Raw genomic sequence first — 26,433 nt, 5'->3', positions numbered from 1 at the left:
TTATCATCTTAACCATTTTTAAGTGTATAGTTCAATGGCATTAAATAAATTCAGATTGTTGTACTGCCATCTTTTGGACTGAGTTTTAATTGGTATCACGCAGTATATGTAGTGCCATACCGTGCATTTTCATTTTTCATTTAACAATAGAACATTGTTATGGATTGAAGTGTTTGTGTTCCCCCCAAATTCACATGTTGATGCCCTAACCCCCAATCTGATGGTATTTGGAGACAAGTCCTTTGGGAGGTAATTAGAGTTAGATGAGGTCATGAGGGTGGGACCCTCATTATGGTGTTAGCATCCTTTTAAGAAGAGACACCATAGAGCTCACTCTCTGTCATGTGCCAGAAGTACACAGTGAGAAGGCAGCTGTCTGTAGGCCAGGAGGAGGACCATCACCAAACATCCAATCTGCCGACACCTTGATCTTAGACTTCCTGCCTCTAGAACTATGAGAAATAAATTTCTAATGTTTAATCCACCCAGTCTGTGATACTTAGTTATGGCAGCCCAAGCAGGCTAAGACATCCATGTTATAAAAAACAGAAAACATCCTTTTTTAATATCTTACATTCCATTGCAAATTTAGCATATCTTCTATCTTGGCCTTCTATTGGCTCACGACACCTTGCCTTTGAATGACCCACATCTCTGTACCAAGCTTTTCAAAAGAGTAGTTTACATTCACAATTTCCACCCCGTTGGTACACCCCTAGGATCACTTCTCTACTCTGTCCTTCCACGTGCAGTGGTTCTGGATGAGCTGCTGTCTGCCTGCCTGATCAGGATCCACTCATGGAATCCACACCAGCTCAAGAGGCAGACTCATCCTTACCCATACTCTACAGGTGAGAACTTACCAGACTCAAGAATTTATCTTAGTGGCCTTTCCATGGCATGTGAAAATGTTGATTTCCTTCTTGCAGCTCTTCACTGGCAAAAAGGGGAGTTAAACCAGGTCATGCTCTTTGGCCCTCATCTCTTTGTCCCCTCCCCTGCACTGGGCTCTGTGTCCTGCATTGAGGCTCCTGTGGACTTCTCTCCAAGCAGTCCCAGATGACGGTGAAGTCACCTATTGCTGCGTGTGCCCCCTGCTCTGCTGAAGCCACTGAGAGCAGTGACTGCCTCTGCTCGCCCACCACAGCCTCCCCTTATCACCTCTGGTATGGCACTTGTTACACTCCTTGTTCAGTGAATAACATTTGTAGGTATGCCAGAACTGTGGGAGGAAGACAGTTGGCAGCAAGGAGTAAGTCCACCTAGACCTAGAGGTGGCACGTTAAATACTAGAACCAAAAACTGAGCTCAGCTAGGCTCAAGTGTCCTACCAAATAACAGTTTTGTGTATGTTTACACAGTGGTTTCCTGAGCATGACTCAGTTTGATGGTTGATCCTGGGAGTACAGAGAAGTAAAGTTTGAAGCATGGTTTTGGAAAATGATCTTAAGTTGAATGAGGTATTATTAGTGAACAAATGTTTCTGTTAGCTCCAGGAACCTCTGATCTTCCAGATGGTGGTCTCATGGACCCTAGAAATGTTGTCAGAAAGCTGAAGTTAGCTGGACAGGTCCTTCTCCACCCAGGTACTGTCCTGAGCCTCTCATTGCCCACCGGACAGTCCATGGGTAAATATTTGGGTTTCAGCTAACATCCCATTAGGTGGCGACAGAGAGCACTAAAATGAAATATGGAAGAAATAAAACTTGTTATGCTTCATGTTAGAAAAAGGCTCATGGGGTGTATATACAGTTTAGTCAGATTTTACCATGCAAGGCATTCGAAGGTTTTTGCCCTTTTTTCTTCCTCCCGTTCTTCTCAACTCACTGCTTGCTCTACCACACCCCTGTTCAGTCTTCTGATCTAACCATCTTATATGGGGGTTAGATCAGAAGACTGAATAGCCAAACTCCATGTCCTCTGGTCTCTATCACACCTGATAACAGCACCAGTCATATAAGCTGGGAACCTGAGAGTCTCCTTTCCTGCCTTTCACTGTCCACATCCTGTCCACATCCCAGGAGCCAGCCAGCCCTGCCATAGTTCTTTACTTCTCGAACCTCTCTCTTCATCCCTTTCTCACTGACCTGGTTCAAGCCCTCATCTCCCTAGAACTCTTACAATAACTTGCTCATGCTCCTACACATTTCTCTCTTCCATGCGGTTCCTAGAGTCAGATATCACTCCCCTGCTTTAAACCTGAAAGTGGCACCCCTGTTTTCAAGTGGTATTGAGGCCCCTAATGTGACCCCTGCCTCTTTTGGGCCTCCTGTTACTGCCCCTTTTCTCACAGGTGTACCACTCCGTCATATAGAACTGCTTTCTATCCATTATTTCATTTCCTCTTCCTATTTATTTATTTTTAATTATATTTTACTGATTTTGCTATTACAGTTGTCCCAACTTTTCCTCCTGTGGCCCCCACAACCCAGCACCCCCACTCCCTCAGGCAGTCCCCACACCACTGTTCATGCCCATAGGTCATCCATATGTAAGTTCTTTGGCTACTCCACTTCCTGTACTATACTTTACATCCCCATGGCTATTCTGTAACTACCTTTTTGTACTTTTTTTTTCTTTTTTAAGTATATTTTATTGATTATATTGTTACAATAGTTCCAATTTTTTCCTCTTTGCTCCCCTCTGCCCAGCACCGCCCCCCCCCCGAGTCCATGCCCATGAGTCATACATACATGTTCTCTGGCTTCACCCTTTACTATATTATTCTTTTTTTAAAAATTAATTTAATTTTTTTTACAATAAAAAATAATAGTCCCAGCCTCTCAGAGTTAAGACCCTTTATAATCTTATAAAGACAACGGGTGAAGGTCTCCAGCTCCTCTAGCTGCTTCAAGCTGGGCGTGGTCGTCGTCCTACCTACCCTTGGGTCCAGAAATCCCTAATAAGAGTGGGGGTGTCGGGGGGAGGGTGGCCTTCCCACATGGGGAAGGGTCTTGCAGACTCCAGGTCAGTTGGCTGTCCCCGGACAACAGCATGCTTGGTTTAATAGGCTGGCATCCTTGTTGTATTCCAGCCACTTAGTTCAGCCAAACTGTTGAGTCTCAGGAGGCAGCGATGCAAACAGGATTAAGTGAGGCCTATACTTCCAGACAATCACTCAGGTAATGAGATCATAGGCTTATGCCCGGTCACGCTGTGATATAGCCCTGTTTGTACTTTTAATCCCCTCACCTCTTCACCCTTTCCCCCACACCCTCTCCCATTTGGCCACCATGAAAATGCTCTCTGTATCCATGATTCTGTCTCTGTTCTTCTTGTTTGCTTAGGTTCTTTTTTAGATTCAATTGTTGATAGATATGTATTTATTGCCCTTTTATTGTTAATGGTTTTGATCTTCTGTTTCTTAAATAAATCCCTTTATGAACTCCTTTAGTTTTTTCTTGTCTGGGAAGCTCTTTATCTGCCCTTCGATTCTAAACAGTAGCTTTGCTGGGTAGAGCAATCATGGCTGTAGGTCCCTGCTTTTTGTGACTTTGAATATTTCTTGTCAATCCCTTCTAGCCTGCAAAGTTCCTTTTGAGAAATCAGCTGACAGTCTTATGGGAACTCCTCTGCAGGTAACTAACTGCATTTCTCTTGCTGCTTTTAAGATTTTTCTCTTTATCTTTGACCTTCAGCATTTTAACTATGATGTGTCTTGGAGTGGGCCTCTTTACATCCATCTTGTTTGGGACTCTATGTTTCATGGACTTGCGTGTCTATTACCTTCACCAAATTAGGGAAGTTTTCTCTCATTTTTTCAAATAGATTTCCAAGTTCTTGCTCTTTTTCTTTTTCTTCTGGCACCCCTATGATGCAAATGTTGGAATGCTTTAAGTTGTCTCAGAGGCTGCTTACTCTGTCCTCGGGGGTTTTTCTTTTTAATTCTTTTTTCTTTTTGTTGTTCTGATTGCCTTTATTTCAGTTAGTGAATTTTTTGTTTCTGACTAGATCTTTTTTATGCTCTTGAGGTCCTCACTAAGTTCCTTGAGCATCCTAATAACCAAGTGTTTTGAACTCTGCATCTGATAGATTGCTTATCTCCCTTTTGTTTAGTTCTTTCTCTGGAGCTTTTATCTATTCTTTCATTTGGGCCATGTTTCTTTGTCTCCTCATTTTGGCAGCCTCCTTGTGTTTTTTTCTATGTATTAGGTAGAGCTGCTATAACTCCCTGTCTTGGTAGCATGGCCTAATGTAGTAGGTGTCCTGTGGGTTCCAGTGGTACAGCCTCCCCTGTCCCCTAAGCTGGGTACTCGAGGTGTACCCTTTGTATGGGCAGAGTACACCCTCCTGTTGTAGTTGCTGTTAGCAGGTCAATGGGAGGGATTTACCCAGTCTAGTCAGGTACAAGGACTGTCTGTGACCACTGTGTACCAACCTCCACCCTCTGTGGAGGATCAGCTGTGCAGGGGCAGGGTGGTGGTGCTCCAGTGTGGTCTGTAGCTGTCCACTGGGTGCACAGGTTCTGGGGTTTCAAGTGGTCTAGGCCAAAGTCAGCCCCCACCTGTGTTTTGCCCAGGGCCACCCTGCCTGAGCTATAAAGCAATCTGAGATGGCTGCTACTTGTGCTTGGCTTAGAGATTCCCAGGTGAAGCCAAGCTATGAATCTAGGCTGGCTGCTGCTAGTGTGGGCCTGGGGCCACTTAGCAAGAGATACAGAGGCTGGAGACTAGCTGAGGACAGCAGTTGCTTGTTTGAGAGAATTTAGGAAGTTGTGAAGCATGAGTGAAGACCAACCATTCATATGGAAACACCACATTTAACAGCTTGGGTGGGCCCATAAGTTTGGTGCAGCAGAGTCTCAGGGCATTTCCAGGGTGGGGCAAACAGTGTTAGCCAGGTTAATGGAGACTCAGACATGGCACCTGCTTGCTGGCTCTGGCTTTTGTAGGGGGGGGGGGCGTTCAGAAAAGGGATAATGGCCTCTGCCTGCCTTTCTGTCTGGGAGAAAGCTGTCCCCCAGCTCTTCCCTTGATGCCAGACACTTCCATTCTTCCCTGTATGCCACTGGTGCCTTTCAAGCTGCTACCGTGGTGCTGAAGCTCAGAGGGAGTGAGTCTGAGTAAGTCCGTGTGCAGGAACTGCTTGGGACTCCAGAAGTTTTCTTCCCCCAGCCCAGTCCTCACTGGTTTTTGCAGCGAAAAGTTGTGGGGACTTATCTTTCTGGCACTGGAACCCTGGTTTGGGTGGGGCTGGGACTTCTTGCTCCCAAGATAATCCCTCCTGAATTTTTATCTACCACATATGGGTGTGGGACTAGCCCCTTCCGTGTCTCCACCGCTCCTGCCCGTCTGGATGGCTGTGGTTTCTTTAATTCTATATTTGTCAGACTTTCATTCAACTCGATTTCTGAAGGTTCTGAGCAATGGTTGTTCTATGATTTAGTTGTAATTTTGATGTGGTTGTGTCAGGAGATGAACAATGATTGCCTGCGCCTCCATCTTGACCAGAAATCCCTATTTATTTTTGAAGACTCAGCTCAAGTATCTCTTCCTGCAAAGAGCCCTTCTTAAGCTCCTAGGCCCCATCCAGGTTACATCCTTCCTCTCTCTCATTTCATACCAAGGGAGCAGCCTGTTAACTGTCACAGTCCATATACCCTAGGCAGGAGGAGGAGCTGTGTCTTCCCCTTCAGGATGCGTGCTCTCAAAAAAGCATGTTGTGATGCTCATTCCACTCAGCACTCAGCTCTCCAAGCTCACACACTCCCTGTCGCAGGCTTGCTTACTGCCCCAAACTTCCCTCCTCCATTGAGAATTCAGTGCTAGGCCCACAGTCTTTGTCTCTGACTCAGTCCTTTCCATCCCACAAGTGACTTAAGTCCCACTCAAATGGATCTCCTAGCAGCTAGCTCCCCATCTCCTTGACCATCTTTGCTCCAGTGACCTCAGCCACCCACTGCCATCATCACAGCCTGGACTTTGTCATCAGTGGAAACTGCTCCACCCATGGAGGTGGAGCAGCTCTGCTGGTGACATAGACTTTTTGTGCTCCCAGCTTGCAGGTTCCATGTTCCCTGGGACTCTGTCACTTTTCCTTCCTCATGAATTATGCCCATCATCCTACAAACATGTTTTAAAATCTTCACTGAGAACTCCCTCCTCCGCTCCTGCCCCATTCTCTGTTCCCCCTTTGGCCAAGCTCTTCAAGAGTTGGCTACTCACCATTCCCTTTCCTCACCTCCTACTCTTTGCTCAGCCTACTCCACAGAGGCTTTCTTCCCCACATTCCACACAGAACAGTTTTATCAGCTCCCAGTGGATGTCCACATTGTCACGGCCATTAACAAGTCCTCCTTTTGACATGACTATTCCCTCCTGGAAACCATGTGTCTATCCTGAGACATCACCTTCTCCTTGTGCAGAATCACTGGATAGTCTGGTTTTTTTTCCTTGACTGCCTTATCTCACATCTGAGCCTCACCCCACTTTATGAGTTTGATGGGAGGCCAAGTAACCTCTGACTATAGTTGTTGAAAATGCCAGTTGCTTTGTTTAGTAGGTTCCCTTTCAGCTGGGGCAGCTTTAAGCAAACTACATCCCAAGGCCAAATCTGGCCCACTGCCTGGTTTTATAAATAAAATTTTATTACAGTCCAGCCCCACCCCTTCCTTTATGCTCTGTCTGTGGCTGCTCTCCCACTACACCGGCAAGCTGAGTGGTTGTAACAGAGACCATGTGACCTGCAAAGCAGAAAATATTTGCTATCTGGTCCTTTACCACCACCCCCCAAATTGAGCCCTGCAGGAGGGTATTGCCATGTGCCCAGGCTCCAACAGTCAGGCCCACCTGCCTGGGGGCAGGGCAATAGGCAACAAGAGAAGCTCTTGCTCAGCGTCCGGGCTGCAGGAAGGACCCCAGTGGCTTGTGGCCAGTGCTGGTTGTTCATGGCCAACTAAACTCAAAAACCTATTCATCCAACCCTCTAGGGATTCTCTGGCCACCCAGTAAGCCTTTTTTCCCATTTTTGTTATGGTAAAATGCACATAATATGAAATTTACCCTTTTAAGTGTACAGTTCCTTAGTACATTCATATCGTGCAAACATAACCACCTTTCGTATTCCAGTAGCCTTTTAATCAAGCCCTTGTCTGTAAATAAGCTAGAGTTGGTCTCCATTGCTTGCCACCAATAATCTAAACAGATAGACCTGATCATCCTGCTACCACTTCACTCCTCTTCCTTTGTCTCCGTTTCTGACTCTTCTCCTCATCACACATCCAGTTAGCGGAGGGAGTGTTGTTCATACTCATATCTGAGGTGCTCTCACTCACCTGGCTCTTCAGACTTCTGTACTGAGTGTCTCCTGATTATCTCCCCCTAGCCCAGACCTCTCGCCTGAACTGTAGGCTCATATATCCAGCTGCCCTTTAGACCTCTAGAAGGAAAACATCTCAACATGGAAAGCATAAAATATGGAAATCAGAACCCTGAACTGTGCCCTTCCTACCCCTAGTACACACATGCTCTCTGTAGACAGCACCTAGATCAGCCACTGCGTCACTCACCTAGACCCTGCAATAGCTCATACAGCATTGAAATTACCCACAGATCCCCAGCTAGGGGTAGTCAGCTGGCAGCCTCCAGCAGCCTATTCCTTTGAGTGAGAGCCATCTCACCCAGGTCACATGATGTCCAGGGCAGCGTCCAGGTGCCTGAGAGAGGGGGAGTATAAAACTCCTGTCTTGCCTTCTCTGCCCAAAGTGGGCCAGATCTTTGTTGGGCCTACGTCACACTTTGGCTTCTTCCTCTGCCCAGGTCCTCTTCCTCCCCAGATGTCAATCTCTAAGAAACGTTTAACACCCCAAACTGTGAGCCCACTCTGCAGCACCTTGTGTCTCCCTGTCCCCTCACCCATACACACGCTCTACATTTTTCACGTAGTGAGTTTTTCCAAACTGTTTATCTGATCATGTCACTTCTTTGAGAAAAAAACCCTCTGGGGGCCTCTCACCCCTCTCAGAATAAAATCCAAAGTTCATTACCTGAAAGCAGGACTGGCTTTTTCGGCATGTAACCTATGTAATGCCCAGGGCTTAGAAGAACGGCACTTGGTTTAATGCTCTACTGTGGCAATCTAGAAATTCTCCATTTTTGTACAAAAAACCCTGCATTTTCATGTTGCGCTGCTGGGCCCTGCAGATTATGTAGCCAGGCCTGCCTCGTTTTGAGCTCATTTTCTCTGCCTTGCTCACCTGACTCCAGCCCATTGTTCTTGCTTTTCCTGGAACACGCCAGGTTGTTCCTAGGGTCAGGGCTGTGGCTCCTCTTTGTATGACCTCCTCCCTCACCCCTCATTTCCTTCAGATCTGGGTTCAGACTCACCTCAGAGTTGCCTCCCTCAGGCATCAGGCCCCTGCCCATCTCTCTGGCCTTACCTCTGACCTCGTGTGTATATGTACACAGAGACCCATAATGGCTATGCCCAAATTTGAGCTCACAACTTCTTGGCTTTTAGAGTCTATGCTCCTTCCCTCCCACTGCACTGATCCATCTTGGAATCAGTAGATGATTTTTATTATTTTTATTTTTATCGCCATCTGTGGACATTTTTCATTGCTTTTGGGGAGGAAGGGAGAGAGAGAAATACCAATGTGAGAGAGAAGCCTCAATTGGTTGTCTCCCATAAGCACCCAGACCCAGGTATCAAACCTTCAACCTTTCAGTTATGGGACGATGCCCAGCCAACTGGGAGGGAACTTAGTAGATGTTACATCCACCTGGTCTTCTGATGTTCCCCCACCCCAGGAAGTTGTTTGCTTTTTCCTTCAGGGTGCCTGAAGAATACTCTCTTTATCCTTGAAGTTGAGGAGGTTGACCAGACAGAGTCTCACTGTTGAGTGTACTTTTTTTTTTAACTCTTTTTTAAACTTTCTTGATTTGAGGGAGAGAGAGAGAAATGGAGAAACATTCTTTATCACATTTTCCTGGAAATACGATGTTCTTTCAAGCTGCATAGGCAGCTTGTCTTTGTTTCAGGTCAGTTCTCTTATATCTTGCTTTTTAAAGATTTTATTTATTTATTTTTAGAGAGAGGTAGAAAGAGAGAGAGAGAGAGACCTTGATGTGAGAGAGAAACATCGATTGGCTACCCCCCTCGCATGCACCCTGACCAGGAATCAGGCCCACAACCCAGGCATGTGCCCTGACCAGGAATTGAACGGTCAACCTTTCACTTTGTGGATGATACTCAAGCAACTGAGCCACACTGGTCAGGGCTCTTGTAATATATCTTTGATGTCATCTTTTTCATTTGGGGGGTTCCCTACTATGGGGACATGAGTTACCCTTCTTTTAGTTTGGTTTTGTCTCTTTTCCAATGCTATTAGCTTTCCTCTAATTGCTTTAGCTTTTGTCTTTTTCATCTGCATTCACTGTTTGTTTACTTTGATTTTTCAGCTAGGAATATTCTGTTTTGGGCTCTTTTTAAATTTATAAGTTCCATAGTGATGTGGTTTGGTCTGCAGTTTGCTTCTCTAGGTTGGGAATTTACCCTTTCACCTTACTGTTTTATCATCTCATCTTTGAACTCCTATTGAGAACATGTTCTTTAAGTTGTAGCAAGGGTGGGGGTGAGCTTCCTTCTCTTCCTTGGGGTTTTCTCTCTTCTTGGTAGAGGACTTTGCCTTTCCTGAGCCATCTCCTTCCATCTCTCTCTCTTTTTTTCCTTCTGGCCATAATATATTTGCAGTTACCATGTCATTTCTCGTCATCTTGGCTCAGGCTTGGATGGCTCCATGCAGTCATTCTGTTTGCTTTGGTACAGCAGGGGAATTCTTGGCCTTCTCTTCCCATTCTCTTGGCATCTACTCTCACTGCTTTCTCCTCTGGGCTATGTTGAGCTCTTTATCTTGTGGTCAGAGAGAAGCTGCACACTGGATGAACTGTAGTGAGGGGACAGTCTTTGGCAGTATCTAGATTCTTCTCTCTGTCCTTAGAAGTGTGTTAAACATTTTATACCAACTGCTTGAAGGACATGTATGCCATTCCTGTAAGGATATGGAAAGGGGATACCTCAGGCTCCAGGTGGATCCCTGAGTCCATGTGTACCAAATAGCAGTCGCTTCCCACAGAGCCAGCCTGGCTCACTGGCACGTTATCTCTTTGTCCTGCACCTCTCAGCGGGAGCTTCTGTAGTTCCTGAACCTAAAAGGGAAAAGTTACTGACTCCCATGTAATTGCTTCTCTCCAGCTTATTGGCTGAGAGGTCTAGGGGTGTTATTGGCTCCCCATCATGGCTTCTGGAGATGAGGCAAGGGCAGGAGCTCAGTCTTGCTGCTGCTATGTCCTCTGGAATCCTTTCCTAGGCTGCTGGGTTTTGAAATGTACTGCGTTCAATTTTATGTCTCTCCATTATGTAATGAATTCTTCCCTTCACATTCTGTGGGCAGTTGTAACCTGTCATTTGATCCTAATTCTCTAATCCGTGTGTAATGAAGTTGTGTGGTATGTGATGCAGTGGCCACAAGAAGCAGGTCATGGCCCCACACCCCCACATGTTCTTTGGTTGTTCTAGGTAAATGTCAGATTCTGAAGGGAATTCCATTGGGATCTTGACTGGAAGGACAATATTCAATCTTCCTATTATGTTTTCTACCCAATTAGTTTTTGTACACAGGGAGTGACCAGTCTGTTATTTGTTTTGTCACCAGGTGCATTACTCACTTTTTAGCCACTCCCCAGAGTTGCTTATGGATAGACAGCTAGTCCCTGCTGCTTGCTTGCTGCTTCCTAGTGACTTTAAACCCCTGTTGTCAGAAGCCAGGATGGGTGTAAGGTGGATTCCCAGGGTGCTGCCAGGAAAGTTGCTGATACAAGTGAGCTCTCCATCCATATCTGTATCTCTTTCTGGGTGTTCCAGCATGCAGAGTCCCTGAAGCACCACAGCCTTTCTCTGCCCCTCCCGTGCTCTCAGCAGTACCCAGGGAAACCCCTCAGCCTGTCACTGTTCTTTCCATGTATGGCACGATTGGGCTTCCAGGCCCTTCATTTGACAGCAGCAAATTGAACTTAAGCCACCCTGGCTCCGAGGTCTTGCTCTGACCTTGAAGACTTCCTAGGGCTCTGTTATGAATCCTGTCCCTAACTAGACCTCCCTGACGGGTCCACCCCTAGCCCTCATGTTCAAGTTTGGTAGAATCGTGGGAGCAGAACTTCTCTCACACTGACTCCAGCCACACCACATCTTAAGCAGTCTCTCAGAATTGTCTCAGCCATTGGTGGCACCCTTCTTGTTTGCCAACACTGGTAGACAGATTACCTCTTTTATGTATTTTGCTGGTTATTTCAGTGGGCTCAGATATTGTCATCGGGAAACAAAAGTTTGTCAGGCATGCAGGTGTGGAGTAACCTATACTAGTAAGAGGCACAATAATGAAAACAAGGCCATTCACTTCAAGTTAGGTATGAGATATTGACAAAGTGAACTGACTCTTAAGCAGTTTCCTCTTCTGTTCCTGGAGATCTCCTAACTGTCCCCCCACCCCCCAAAAAAATAACGTTGCCTCTGTGTTGAAATTTTATTTTGGCAAATACTGTGTTCTTCAATTAGAGCAGCTGGCACTTGACAGAAGTCTGTAAAACTTGTTTACACAAAAGTATACAAAGGTAACAAGAAAACAGTATCAACAGAAAACGGGCTAGGGAAAGAAAGAGCTGTGGGAATGTATTGCTGGGGACAAAAAAGGCAAGCACAATGTAAGTGCCTATGAAGACCAGCTCTTGGGACCTTGAAGACTAGATATATGTCATGGGGGCACTGGAGGCTGACTTTGCCCAGGCAAGTGTCCCACCACTCGTGGAGAGGATCACCATGAGCACCCCGAAGGATGTAGGAGCAAAGGCAGCGGGGAACATGATGGAAGAGAAGTTGCTAGTTGAGGAGGCTAGAGAATGAGAGAGCAAATTCTAGCAATACAGGCTTTCCACAGGAAGAGATGAAATAACAAAGACATCAGTAATAAGGATTGGGTTCTTGATTTTCTTCCATTCTTACCTCATTTGGCCAGTTCCCTCTACAGTCACTTTCATGGGCACAGCTGGTGGTGAAGCCACTCTGCTTGGGTATCAGTTGTAGTTCACAACCTTATCAGCTTTACTACTTTGGACCCAAACCTTCCCCAATCCCCAGTGGCCCCACATCCTCAGGTCACAATGTCACCGTCGCACCCATATTTCTGAAGCTCTTCCCCAGCTCCTTAATGAGTCTCCCCTAGCTCTTACTACCTCCCCTTTAACAACATCCATCACAATTGTTACGATTCCTCTCATTATTGACTGTCTGCCTTAAAAGAGTGAACACACCAGAAAAAGAGAAGAAATGGATGCAGGTAGAAAGCATGTCTTGTTGCTGTAGCATCCCTGGCCCTAGCACAGCTTATGCAGAGTACCTAGAAGGTACTCAGGGAATGTTAGCTACTGAATAAGTAGGTGAAGTGAAACACCCTCCATGGTTCCTAGCATTCTTGCTGTGATGATTTCTGTTTAAAGCTTGCCCTTATATGCAGAGCAAAAGCAGTTTCTGCCACCCCACTTGACTCCTATCTAGTTCCAGAACATTTTCATCACCCCCCCCTCAAAGGAAGCCCCATGGGAAACAATCTGGCAGTTCCTCAGAAGGTTAAACATGGAGTTTCCATATGACCCAGCAATTCCACTCAAGTATAGTCCTAAGACAATTAAAAACATCCATCTATGCAAAATCTTGTACACAAATGTTAAGAAACAACCCAGATGTTCATCAACAGAACACTAGATAAACAAAGTGTGGTATTTCCATATAGTGGAATGTTATTCAGCCATGAAAAGAGATGATGTTCTGAACCTTGAAAATATGCTGAATGCAAGGACCCTGTCACAAAAGGCCATCCATATATGTATGATTCCATTTATATGAAATCTCCAAAAGTGGCAAATCCATAGAGACAGAAAGATTAGTGGTTGCTGTGGACTGGGAGTAAGGTCGCCTTGGAGAACGACTGCTTAATGGTTATGGGGTTTCCTGCACAGGTGATGAAATGTTACGGACCTAAATAATGGTGACAGTTGTATAACATTGTGAATGTATTAAGTGCTGTTAATGGTAAATTTTATATTATGTGTGTTTTACCACAATAAAAATAAATGATCAAATGCCCTCAGAATATTTAGCCAACAACCTTCAACTTGGCTAAATGCCTAGTCATTAAACTTCTTGAACTAAATTACTTTCTGACTGCTGTTGTTACCATGTCGTGGGCTTCAGAGATGGCATTCAGGTCAGATTGGTCCAGTCTAGTATGTGTCATCCTAGGTCCCCAAGTTGGGTTGTTTTCTCTGGGGTGGGTGACAGAGCTGCTTGCCTGGGCTCTGTGCCTGCAAACAGATAGCCTTGCTTAGTGACAGCTGTGGGTTCTGAGCACTGCATCGGAATCATAAAACCTACCTTTATGATTTAGTGTAATTGGCGAAGTCAGTTGTCATTTTAGTGGGGTATTAGAAAAACCACAGTTGTCTGGCCTGCTGCACCTGCCAGCTGTTGGTTGCCTTGCTCCCTTGTAATGGACAGTAGCCTTGGGTCAAATGAGTACACATGGCTGCCTTCTACAGGATTGCTGTAGGTTATTTTCATCATTAAAATACAGGCAGTTCTCACCATCAGACCCCTCAAGATAAAATGATTTGGCCCAAAAATGAGGTTCCTGCAACTCTAATTTTCGTCTGCTAGATCAAAAGAAGGATTTGGTCTAATGTTTGTGGTCAGTCTAGCAGAAGAATCACTGAATGATGTTTTATTACCAAGAGCTTTCTCTCACACTTCATAGATATTTAAGATTTGTGAAGACCTTTCTGCTTAAATGTGGTATGAGCATTCCTAGGGGAAAAAATCTTGTGTTCTACAAACCAAACAATAAAATAATGTTAAGGGAAAAACAGGTGGGGTAGACCATGCTAAATCTTATGTGACTTCATAACCAGAGCTCACTAACAGTGGAAGTTCTGGTTAAGAAACAGAACACTGGGCCATTGAAATCTCCATGGCATTTGCACCCAGCATCTCCATCAGCCACAACCATTTTTCACCATAACCCCAATTTATGTTTCCTCTCACATGATTCACATGGGTTGTTCCATCAGCATTGAAAGTCGTGTCCTAGGCAAGGCTTCCTTCAACAGTGATTTTCTTTTAAACATGGGGAAATATCTTGACAGCTTCACCATAGAGAGCATAACACCGTGGAAAACATTACGGTTCTTTCAGCCACTAAAAGAAGGCACTTCTGCAAGGTTTCCAGCCTTTTCTCTTAAGGTATTTGTGTAAAGTGAAGGCATTCTCTTTAATTGTTAGAAAGCTTTCCTGAAATTGCTTCAAAATACTACTAGCACCCACAACAGCTTCCAGTTATATTGATATCATCGCCCCTCTTTTAAACATATGTTTCCTCTGAACCCTTTACCACTGGAGGTTTAGTTGCAGTCATCATTACAATTCACTCTTAAGTACTTTAAGCATGGCTTTCCTAAGAGCACAGAATGCAGTTATGGCACTCAGGAAATTTAACATCAGGGTAACATGGAACCATATTCACATTCCCCAAATGCCCATTACTGCCTCTTCAGCACCTTTGAACCTAGAAGCCAGTCCAGGATTGCATGTTGTTCTGTCTCTTCAGTCTTCTTTAACCAGAAGCAGTCCACAGCCCTTTTCTTTATGCCAGAGACCATTTTGAAGACCAAGCCCATTGTCATGTGGAATGGACCCCCTCTTTTGACTCTTCCTGTTGTTTCCTCATGGCCTCAGTTACCCCCTCCTGCAGGATGGGGTGGTGCTGATGCTCCTACTCCTCCATAGCACTTCTACAGCCTGGTCACAGTCAGTAGTGCTCTGTTTGATCTCTTGTTAAGGGAGCGCCTGCCAGATTTCATCAAACAGAACCCTTTCCCTTCCTTCCCTTACTCTTTAGCCTATGGATTCCTTAATTTCATGCCAGCTTTTCTGTGTAGGTAAGAGTTTCTAAACATTGTCTTAGATAACATCTTCTAGAAGATGTTCAGTCCAGTCTTTTTAGTAGTTTTATCAGGAGGACTGTCTGTGAACCTGACCGCCTCATTGCTGGAATCTAATATGTGGAAGCCTGAAACCCATCCTCCCAGTGTAACCATCTCCCATACTGCTGCCCTTGTGACCCCCCCTCTCCCCATCACTGTAGATGTCACTATCTATACTCCTGGGTAAGTGTGACACCAAGGCCCTCAGTGACTGCCTCAGCCTCATATCCTGCCAATCCCAACCCACCAGTGACCACCAGGCTACTGGTAGCGCCCAAATCCATCATGTAGTCACTCAGAGCCTGCTTGCTTTGAGTGCTAAGCTAGCAGCCCTTCTCCTCGTAGCTAATGGCCACAGCGTTACAGCCATCAAAAGAAGCAAAGGTGGCCCTTGCCAGTGTGGCTCAGCTGGTTGGAGCTTCGTCCCATAAACCAAAGGGTCATGGATTCAATTCTGTCAGGACACATGCCTAGATGGCGGGTTCAGTCCCCAGTTGAAGTGTGTACAAGAGGCAACCAGTCTGTTTTTCTGTCACATTGATGTTTCTTTCCCTCCCTTCTCCTCCCTCTCTAGAATCAATGAGCATGTCCTTGGGTGAGGATGAAGAAAAAAAAAAAAAAGAAACAGCATAGTATTTGAGTTGTGATTGCCACTTGGCACATGATTATTAAGCGCTGTTCCTGCACCTAGCAGTGTGTGTTTACTGGAGAGATGGCAGTAAAGAAGGCACACACTGTCTGGGGGGCTTACCCATTGTGGGATATTTGAAGTAACACTGAGGGGGGCATAGGGTACTCCTGCTCATGGGAGTGGGGAGGAAGGAGGAGCGAGGCTTCTCAGAAGTATCATCTTAACTTAAATGAAGGTAGGAGAGAGGACCAGCCCAGAGCCTCTGATCTTCTTCCTAAGAGGGGCATCATAGTGGGAACAGGATGGGTCTGTTGATATTGCTACCTCTGCCCATCTGGTCTGGCTTGCCCTGTGTCCTCGTAATCAGCCTGTGAAACTCGTCATGAGACTTAAAAACCCATTTCAGGACTTCCTCCTCCAGGGAATCCCCATCTCTGGGCTTTCCTCTGCCTGGAACAGGGGAGGTGTCACTATTTTTTGTTACCTCGTTGTCTGTCCCCCCCCCCCCCACACACACACACACTCTAAACGGAGCTCTAGAAGACCAAAGAATGATGCTAATTCCGCTCTGGCATCCCAGCTCTTAACAGAGTCTGGCTCAGGGCAAGGGCATCAATAAAAACATGTTGATTCAACTGTGACCTCAGACAAGTTCCCTTGTCTGATTGTACTTCCTTTTCTTTTTATCTGTGACACTGAAGAATTGAATAGGTGGTTTTTCTGAGGCTAATCCCAACTCTAAAATATACGAACGTGTGAACTAGGTGCTCAGTTCTCATACTCAGGAGGGTGCATGTGCATGTGTTTATGTGCACACATACATACATGCCGTGGATTAGAGGGAGGATGAAATGGGTTGTTTGACTTGTTTGGTTTTTTTTAAGTGTGTGCTTTGGTGGCAGAGTGGGGGGGTGGAAGAGGGTAGGGGGTGATAAGTGGTGATGAGTAAATAAGAAAGAACAAAATGTGTGCTTCAGCAAGCCCCATAATCTCCTGGTGTGTGTGTGGAAGGGGTGCTTAAGGAGTTGCCAGGCATCCCATCCTGTCCTCCCGCCTTCAGATCACCCTGGGACCGAGCAGGCACTGGGGCTAGGGGTGAACTCATTTGGATTACTTGTTTTGCATCATTTGGGGGCTTTTGTTATTGTTTGTTTTTTTAAAGATCTTATTTATTTATTTTGAGAGAGAGAGGAAGGGAGGGAGAAAGAGAGGGAGAGAGCATCAATGTGTGGTTGCCTCTTGTGCTTCCCCAACCGGGAACCTGGCCGACAACCCAGGCTTGTGCCCTGACTGGAAATTGAACTGGTGAACCTTTGGTTCACAGGCCGGTGCTCAATCCACTGAGTCACACCAGCCAGGGCTTGTTATTTGTTTTTAAGTGACAAACACCTGTGTATCCCTTGATACACAGAATTGAAAACCACCACCATATTGTCATAGTGGTTTCAAGTAATTTCACTTTGAAGAATCTAGAATATTACAGATAAAGTTAAAGGTCCTTTTATTCCCCATCTTCAGTGCTATTAAAAATTCCTGTATACTTAGGAACAATTAAAAAGGTAAAATTTATGTTACCTATATTTTTATCACAATAAAAAAAACTTTTAAAAAACCAAACAGTTTATTTAGGCCCAAGTCAGAGTTTGGGCACTGTTAGATAATCCCACCTTTGTAGCTAGTAGCCAAAGATCTGTGTTCTCCTTCCTTGAACTCCATCCTCCCAGGCTTTAGGAGAGGTCCTTAACTCGTCCTTGACCCTCACCTCCACCCCAGTCCATCAGCTAGCTCTGTTACTTCACCTCTTGGTCATGTCCCCAATCCTCCACTATCCCCATCCTGGGCCATGCGAAGACCACTGCAAGAGGTTTCTCAGGGATCCTCCCTGCTTTCCTCTTAGGTCTCCTGCAGTCTGTTTAGAATGATCCTTTGAAGATAAGAGCCCTGGTCCCTATTCCCTGTTCAGAGCTTCCCATCACACTTGGAATAAAACCCAACAAAGCCCTCCATGTCCCCCATTGAGGCCTATCTGCTGTCTGGAACCTTTTTCCCCCACACAGCCACATGGCTTCCCCTTCACTTCCTTTAGGTCTTTCTCTCCTTTCTCCTTTAATATTACCATGTGGATTTTTTCTTCATTGTGTTCTAATCAGTTCATTCTTTTGAACACTCACCTGGTTGCAGCTTTGCCCAATATGAGGAACCCTTTCAGCCGGTACCTGTGTCCTTTTGACTCTCCCTATTAACCTCTTATGTGTTCCCGCTTTCTGCCTCCATAGGCCACCCCAGAACCAGAACCACCTACTTCTCCCAGGAGCCAGCCTGGTTCTCTTCTAGGGACACTAAGCATGTTCCGTGCTCCTGGGGTGCTTTCATTGGCCTTAGAATATGTCCCACCACGGGTGTATAGAGCACTGTGGTCAAAAGTATTTGAAATAATTTTTTTCTCTGTGATATTTTATCAATTTGATATAATTATTCATTTGTTTGTTTGCAGTCTATGTAATGAGGTTTTATTACCTTTTGTTTTCATTTTGTACAGGTAACCCCCATATAACACAGCTGTTAGGTTCATAACAGATGCCATGTTATGCGAATGCATGTTATACGAAACAAAGAACTAGTATGAAAAGGGGGGTTGGTTTCAATTTTTTTTAAGTACTATTATGTTTTTATAATTAAGAGAAATATCTTTATTAAAGCAGTTTTCATCAGAAGTATTACATATTAATATGAATTAAGTAATGTTTTCTTTGTCATCACTACTAAGCTCCATTAACCAAATGCGTTTTCTTTTTGACAAGATATCCTCATCCTCTAAACTTTCTTCAGCATTATCTTGATGTCTATGCTCTTTTTGCAAAAAAAAAAAAAAAATGTTATTTTAGATTGCTTGCTTTTAGCTGAGAGATCTTTATAAATTTTGTTATACAGTGCTAAGCACTTTTGAAGTTCTCTCTTAAACTTTGTGCTCCTTTCAGTGCAAGGATCTTCATTTAAAAAATATGACTAACTGTTCAACTAAGTCTAGGCTTTTTTTTTTTTTAATGATTTAATGTGTTTTATTGATTAAATTATTACATTTGTGCCAATTTCCCTTCCCTCTGCTCCCCTCCACCCGGTGGCCCCCCTCCCTCCAGTTGTCCCCCCCTTTTAGATTATGTCCATTAGTTGTGCATACAGTTCCTCCCAACCTCTCTCCGTCTATTCCATTCCCTCCTACCTTGATCCCCAATTCCTATATCATCTCCCTCCCTTTCCCCATTCCCCCTCCCTGTTGACCTCCCCCCAATATGCTTCCCGTACCCACAGTTCCTCTTTCCCTCTCGTTGCCTATTTAGTTTGCCTTTGTTTCATCTCCCTAGCTTCTGTTTTTTTTTTTTAAACCAGTCCCTTTAACATCTCATATAACAGTGGTTTGGATCTAATGAACTCTTTCAGTTTTATTTTGTCCTGGAAACACTTTCTCTGTCCTTCTATTCTGAATGACAATTTCGCTGGATAGAGTATTCGTGGTTGTAGGTTTTGGATTTTCATTACTTTGAATATTTCTTGCCAGTCTCTTCTTGCCTGTAGGGTTTCCCTTGAGAAGTCAGCTGATAGTCTAATTGGGACCCCTTTGTACATAATTCTTTTCTTCTCTCTTGCTGCTTTTAAGATTCTCTCTTTATCTTTAATTTTTGACATTTTGATTATAATGTGTCTTGGAGTGGTTCTCCCTGGGTCCAGTCTCTTGGGAACTCTCCTTGCTTCCTGGACCTGCAGGTCTATTCCCTTTCCCAAGTCTGGGAAGTTCTCCTTTATTATATTTTCACTCAATTTTTCAAGTTCTAGTTCATCTTCCTCATTCTCTGGCAAACCAATGATTCTTATGTTGGGCCTTTTATAGCTGTCCCAGAGGTTTCTGATCCTTTCGTTGTTGCTTCCCATTTCCTCTCTCTGCATTGGTTGACTGCTTGTTCCTTCTCCATATTCCAGTTTGTTGAAATGAACTCTGGATTTTATTTCCTTTCCTTCTATCTCGTATGCGGTTTTGTTCCTTTCGTTATGAAAGTTTTTCGCTTCTTTCATATCTTTTTCCTGCTCTTTTGTGAATTCTGTAAGCCACCTGATAACAATGGCCCAGAACTGAGCCTCTGACAGGTTTCTTATCTGTTCATCTGTCAGGTTCTCTATCTGCTGCCTGGTGAATTGTGTTACCGGTATTTCTAAAGTTGCCTGCCTCATTTTGACAGATGCTTTTTGTTTTCTTGGGCTGGCTGTCGGGGGCAGTGCCTGTGTACGCGTCACAAATTAGCGACCGGCGCCTGCTTGTCCACGACCTATTTCGTAGCCCTGTGGCGCTTTCTTTGGGGGCGGGGGTCCAAGATGGATTCACACAGTTATTCAGCTAGGAGACCGGGATCCGTCCTCCCGCCCCCCTGGGCCTCACTGTTCAAGGCGATGCGGCGGCCGCTCTCCCCAGCTCCGGAGTCGCGCACCGCCAGGGACTTGGCCACCGGGACTCCTCGCCGGGGTCGCGCACCGCCAGGGACTTGGCCACCGGGACTCCTCGCCGGGGTCGCGCACCGCCAGGGGCTTGCGTAGCCGCTCTCCCCAGCTCCGGAGTCGCGCACCGCCAGGGGCTTGGCCACCGGGACTCCTCGCCGGGGTCGCGCACCGCCAGGGACTTGGCCACCGGGACTCCTCGCCGGGGTCGCGCACCGCCAGGGGCTTGCGTAGCCGCTCTCCCCAGCTCCGGAGTCGCGCACCGCCAGGGGCTTGGCCACCGGGACTCCTCGCCGGGGTCGCGCACCGCCAGGGACTTGGCCACCGGGACTCCTCGCCGGGGTCGCGCACCGCCAGGGGCTTGCGTAGCCGCTCTCCCCAGCTCCGGAGTCGCGCACCGCCAGGGGCTTGGCCACCGGGACTCCTCGCCGCCCGCCGCTCCGGGTGCGACCGCAAACAGCACTGCCCACTTTAACTCTTACCTGCCCAAATGGCACCGTTGGTTTATAACTTCATATGTTGGACTTCCGTGTAGTTTTATTTTCTGGAATTTCTAGTTATCCTTTGTTTTGAAGTAGTTGTATTCCTCTATAGTTGTAGAGGGAGACCTAGCGTGTCCGTCTAAGCCTCCATCTTGGCCGGAAGTCTCAAGTCTAGGCTTTTCTTTACACTTTTTAGAGTAAACTGTTCAACTTCTTCATTTTCATCAGTGCTGTCATCCCCTAAGTTATCTTGGCACATTCCAGATCTCATTTCCACCAAAATTGCTTCATCAGTTTCTTCTTCTACCAGCAGTTCTTGAATATCTTCTACAGTCATATCATGTTAGAGTGAAACTGTGTTATAGAACTACCATGTTATACAGGGGCTTTCCCCAGTTCTCTAGCCGTGTCATAGAAGTACCATGTTATATAGGAGATACCTATATTTGGTTATGTAAACTTTTACCTGATTTAGAAGTTGAAATTATACGCTGGCATACCCAGAGAGGCCTCGGTAGTTCCAGTAGTTCCTGATGTGTGCTTCCTAAAGTCCCCTTTCTCACACAAAAGGCAGCCTACAATATACATTTTTTACTTCACAGTAGATCCTGAGAATCACTCCTCAGTGGTTCAGGGTGTTCTCCATGGTGCAGGCATGTGTTTATCTAGTCAGTGGGTCCCTGGTGGCAGCTCTTGGTTGTCCTGGGCTAGTAAAAACAATGTTGTTGTAAATAACATCATCCTCTGTTGTTTGCCTTTCTGGAGGTATCTCTTTAGGGTAGATTTCTAGAAAGGATTGCCCTAGATTGCATCAGCACCCTTGATTGTATCTAAGAGGCATTCCTGGGTCATATGGCTTGTACTTGACCTCACGGTGGTAAAATTATTTAGAGAATACAAATGGGAGTTCTGAAGAAGCCAGGCCTTTTCCATTGGTGCAGTGTTTTTCTCTGACTCTGGGACTGCCAATGTTCTAGGGTACAGCCCTGGACTTCAGCAGTGCCCCTGTGGACTGTATGGAAGTGGTGATTCCAGTCTGTCCACCACTTTGCAGAGCTTCCCTTCTCCCTCTATGATGGTAGTCCTCGAGCCACACCCAGCTTCCCAGAGTTTTTCCTCATTTCCTATTGAGAAGCTAGAACTGGGAGAATTGAAAAGTAAGCTCTGTTGGAACAGGTTAGGGTCCCCTGCTTTTGGAGCAGAAAAGGTCTCTGTGAGCCAAGGGCTGAATCTGGGTGACCTTGGCAGCCATGCTTGGGGCCCTAAACTTCTGGATGAAGATTTGGGGAACTCAGGAGTAAGCCTGAGAAGAGCTAGGACACAACCTCACCATGATCTGTCTCCCCACACCTGACCTAAGCTGTTGAGGAAAGCCGTGTCCTCATGGTTACCAAGTGAGTCCTGGAGCTGACCTGCCTTTGGTGACTTACCCATGTCATTTGAGTCTGGTTTTGAGTGCACACCACAGTGTCTTTATTGAAGTCTCCACAGTGTGTACTTGGGATAGACCAGCCACGGAACAGTGATCAGTGTGAACATGAGCTGTATGGGACAGGGCAGCTCTAGAGCTGAGATAGAGGACAGGAATAGTCTTGCACTTTTCCAGAATGAGTTGCTAGCTGAGGGACTAGCAGAAGGCTAATTCTGAATCCACAGTTCTTTCTAAGCCTCCTCTGGCCCCAGTTGTGCTCTTGCCCTCTTAGCCAAGCCATGAGAGCATCATGGTCAGACTCTGATCCCAGGGTCGTCCAGGGCCTCACAGTGAGTATTTCCGAAGTACACATGGAACCTACCAGATGGAACAAAAGTGTAGGGAAGGAGCTGCTCTGTCAATGTGAAAGCATGGGGAAATGCCCTCCCTGGAAGGGGAAGGGTGCTCCTCTGTGTCTTTCTTCTTGCTCTTTCCTCCTACCACTAAGGCCATGCGCATTGTAAGGGAGCATCTTATGATAAAGGCTCACCTGATCTGGGATCACTTTTTTTCTTATGTCAGAATCCTGGGCAGTGGTTTCTGGTTGCCAAAGTTAGCCAGTGTTTATATAATGACTTTTCTTCCTCTGGGGTGTTAGTTCCTGTTGTTGAGATGAAGAAACAAACATAGCGTGTTGAAGTCACTTGCTCAGATTTGTGTTTGGAAATGGCAGAATCAGGATTTGAGCTCAAGTTGGTTGGCTCCAGACCCATCTACTCTTTCTACAGTGCTGCATTGTGTGCCACTTCCCAAGGGGATAGTGCAGGGCTATGTTCCTGTTAGCAAGTTGTCTGTGCCCCACAGCAGTTCTTTGAGTACACATATAAAAAACCCATAATACAAGCTGTAGTAACACCCAGGCCAGACCTTTGTGAAGAGGCGCTCCACCTCCATTTTGGGTGGACAGCACCCTCTCCAGCAGTTGAGGGCCTCCTGTCAACCCTGAGACGCAGCTCATAAAGTGGCCTCTGCCAAGGCAGCCTGCTGAGAAGCCACACAGCATTCTATTCAGGAAAAAATGCCACCTGTGCAGGTAGAGTATAGTTAGGCACCACCAGTAGCAGTCCAAAATCCCCTAAAGAAATCTGTGGCCCTGGCTGGTGTGACTCAGTGGATTCAGTGCCGGCCTGTGAACCAAAAGCTCGCCAGTTCGATTCCTAGTCAGGGCAAAAGCCTAGGTTGCAGACCAGGTCCCTGGTTGTGGGCGTGTGAGAGGCAACTGTTTCTGTTTTGCACAGTGATGTTTCTCTCCCTCTCTGTCTCCTTCCTTTTCCCTCTCTAAAAATAAATAAATAAAATGGAAAAAAAATAAATCTGTGAAGGGATGAATATCAAGACCTAGGTGAGCACTAGCAGGGCAGCCCAGCTCCTAGAGCCCTGCCTGTGCTGGGCTGCCTCGAGCCTGCAGATGCTCACTTTTTCTGCAAACCAGTGTGTCCTCTGTGATACTTACATACTTATTTAATACTTCAGGGAAGAAAAGTCAGAAGACCAGGATCTCCAGGGCCTCAAGGACAAACCCCTGAAGTTTAAAAAGGTGAAGAAGGATAAGAAAGAAGACAAAGAGGGCAAGCATGAGCCCCTGCAGCCATCAGCCCACCACTCTGCTGAGCCAGCAGAAGCAGGCAAAGCAGAGACCTCGGAAGGGTCAGGCTCAGCCCCAGCCGTCCCTGAAGCTTCTGCTTCCCCCAAACAGCGCCGGTCCATCATTCGTGACCGGGGACCAATGTATGATGACCCCACTCTACCTGAAGGTTGGACACGGAAGCTTAAGCAAAGGAAATCTGGCCGCTCCGCTGGGAAGTATGATGTGTACTTGATCAAGTAAGTAAGGGCAACTCCTCTATCTACAGAGCTAGGAGGCCCAGATAGGTGGGAAGTTGGGGACAGGCACTGAAAACTAATGGGGGTCCCTTGAAGTAGGAGCTCTTTCCTGATAGCTGATCAGGAAAATGGGTGTATATAACCTTAATCTGGGGTGAAGGTGGCTTCAATAATGAGCACTGCTTGCAGGCATGACTAGGTATGCTTGGGACAACTGTGTATGGAAGTCATTACCCTGAATGAGATATGCACAGGGTAGCAGAGTGTGACTTTACCCTGCCAGCCCTTGAGGCCTCATTTGCAGATGGACTAGCAGTAGGGCCTACCCAGGATCACAATGAAAATGACAGGAGAGGTCACCTGGGAAGCACTGAGGCCAGAAGGTCTGCCACGCACAGTGACCTGTGCTCAGGAGGCAAGCGGAACTTCCTGGGGTTCCTGCCATTTCCCAGCTGGAGAACATCCAGCTGAGGGGCTCCTCTCAGAACCTGTTAACCTCATCTTCTTTCTGGAAGACTTGTTCTGTGACACTGCTTGATGAGCCAGAAAAATTAGGAGTTCACAGGGCTTGGTCCACTCTGTGAATTGTGCTGGGAAAAGCGGGCTCTTGGATGAGGCCTCTGGGGAAAGACTTTAATGGTCCCCATGTACCTTTCCAACTGTCTCTTTTGCATTTGTCCAGCTTTCAGGGGTGGGGAGTGTCACTGGGTGTTTTCTGTTGAAACAGTAACTGCCAAGCCTGAGCTTTAGAGAAGGAGTGAATAAGTAATTTCAGTTCTGCCCCTTAGACAATCTCAAAAAGGTTAGCAGTTTTCAAAGAACATTTGCAGCCTTGTTTGGGCTCAGTAAGTCTGAGAAAGGTGAGAAAAGCATTATCCTGTTGACATATGAGGAAACTGATTCCCAGAGATGCTAAACGGCATGCCCAGATTTCGACAGAGGGTCCTCTCCTGGCAGATCAGGCCCAGGCACCAGCCAGCAGAATGGGCTCTGGTCTGATGGCTAGACAGGGTTCCCAGGTCGGACCACTTTGCGAGGCTAGAGGGGGCCTCAGTGGCAGGCAGGTCCTCATGGTAACAGCTGTGACACAGCTAGCAGCAAGATATTCTGGTAGAGAAGCGGGCCATGTAGGCACCTACCACTGCTCGACAGTCTGATTATTTCATGTATGACTGTGGCCATGCCCCTCAGGTTTTAACTTATCTTGGCTTTTCTTAAATGTGACTCTGGTTCAATAGTATCACCAGGCATATCAGCTGCAGAACATCTTCTGTCAAAGTTCATCACCGCCTTCTGCTCTGCCTCATCTCTGACATTGCTGTGGAAGCTTCTAATCATTTTTGTGTCTCTCCATTTGTTCCTACAGTCCCCAGGGAAAAGCCTTTCGATCTAAAGTGGAGTTGATTGCATACTTCGAAAAGGTAGGCGACACCTCCCTGGACCCTAATGATTTTGACTTCACGGTAACTGGGAGAGGGAGCCCCTCCCGGCGAGAGCAGAAACCACCTAAGAAGCCCAAATCTCCCAAAGCTCCAGGAACTGGCAGAGGTCGGGGACGCCCCAAAGGGAGCGGCACCACGAGACCCAAGGCAGCAGCATCAGAGGGCGTGCAGGTGAAAAGGGTCCTGGAGAAAAGTCCCGGAAAGCTGCTCGTCAAGATGCCTTTTCAAGCTTCACCAGGGAGCAAGGCTGAAGGGGCTGGGGCCACCACATCAGCCCAAGTCATGGTTATCAAACGTCCCGGCAGGAAGCGAAAAGCCGAGGCCGACCCCCAGGCCATTCCCAAGAAACGAGGCCGAAAGCCAGGCAGTGTGGTGGCAGCTGCTGCCGCTGAGGCCAAGAAGAAAGCCGTGAAGGAATCATCCATCCGATCTGTGCAAGAGACCGTGCTCCCCATCAAAAAGCGTAAGACCCGGGAGACAGTCAGCATCGAGGTGAAGGAGGTGGTGAAGCCTCTGCTCGTGTCCACCCTTGGTGAAAAGAGTGGGAAGGGACTGAAGACCTGCAAGAGCCCTGGGCGGAAAAGTAAGGAGAGCAGCCCTAAGGGGCGCAGCAGCAGTGCCTCCTCGCCCCCCAAGAAGGAGCACCACCACCACCACCACCACTCAGAGCCCCTGAAGACACCCGCACCGCTGCTTCCACCCCCACCCCCACCCCCGCCTGAGCCCCAGAGCTCCGAGGACCCTGCCAGCCCCCCTGAGCCCCAGGACTTGAGCAGCAGCATCTGCAAAGAAGAGAAGATGCCAAGAGGAGGCTCACTGGAGAGCGACGGCTGCCCCAAGGAGCCAGCTAAGACTCAGCCTACGGTTGCGACCACCACCACGGCCGCAGAAAAGTACAAACACCGAGGGGAGGGAGAGCGCAAAGACATTGTTTCATCCTCCATGCCAAGGCCAAACAGAGAGGAGCCTGTGGACAGCCGGACGCCCGTGACCGAGAGAGTTAGCTGACTTTACACAGAGCGGATTGCAAAGCAAACCAACAAGAATAAAGGCAGCTGTTGTCTCTTCTCCT

At 46.6% G+C, this 26,433-nt stretch overlaps 1 protein-coding gene across 1 annotated transcript; it reads left to right on the top strand.

Moving 5' to 3' along the window:
• The first annotated feature begins 785 nt into the window (after positions 1-785).
• On the top strand, positions 786-26,433 carry MECP2 (methyl-CpG binding protein 2). Its single transcript, XM_090264362.1, has 4 exons — positions 786-851; positions 930-1,166; positions 23,569-23,919; positions 25,286-26,433. The coding sequence occupies exons 2-4, from the start codon at positions 1,060-1,062 to the stop codon at positions 26,367-26,369; spliced, it is 1,542 nt and encodes a 513-aa protein (XP_090120488.1). The 5' UTR covers positions 786-851; positions 930-1,059; the 3' UTR covers positions 26,370-26,433.

The sequence above is a fragment of the Furipterus horrens genome, unplaced genomic scaffold, assembly GCF_987537825.1.
Source record: "Furipterus horrens unplaced genomic scaffold, mFurHor1.1.pri manual_scaffold_17, whole genome shotgun sequence".
In the NCBI taxonomy this organism is placed as follows: domain Eukaryota; kingdom Metazoa; phylum Chordata; class Mammalia; order Chiroptera; family Furipteridae; genus Furipterus; species Furipterus horrens.
Note: the sequence above shows the minus strand (reverse complement) of the source record. Positions and strands in the feature narration are given on the sequence as shown.

Bases quoted from the DNA above. Each gene is read 5' to 3' on its own strand.
- MECP2 (XM_090264362.1), top strand. From the start codon at position 1,060: ATGACGGTGAAGTCACCTATTGCTGCGTGTGCCCCCTGCTCTGCTGAA. The intron at 1,167-23,568 runs GTATGGCACTTG...TTAATACTTCAG, and splicing joins GCCTCCCCTTATCACCTCTG to GGAAGAAAAGTCAGAAGACC. The intron at 23,920-25,285 runs GTAAGTAAGGGC...TTGTTCCTACAG, and splicing joins TATGATGTGTACTTGATCAA to TCCCCAGGGAAAAGCCTTTC.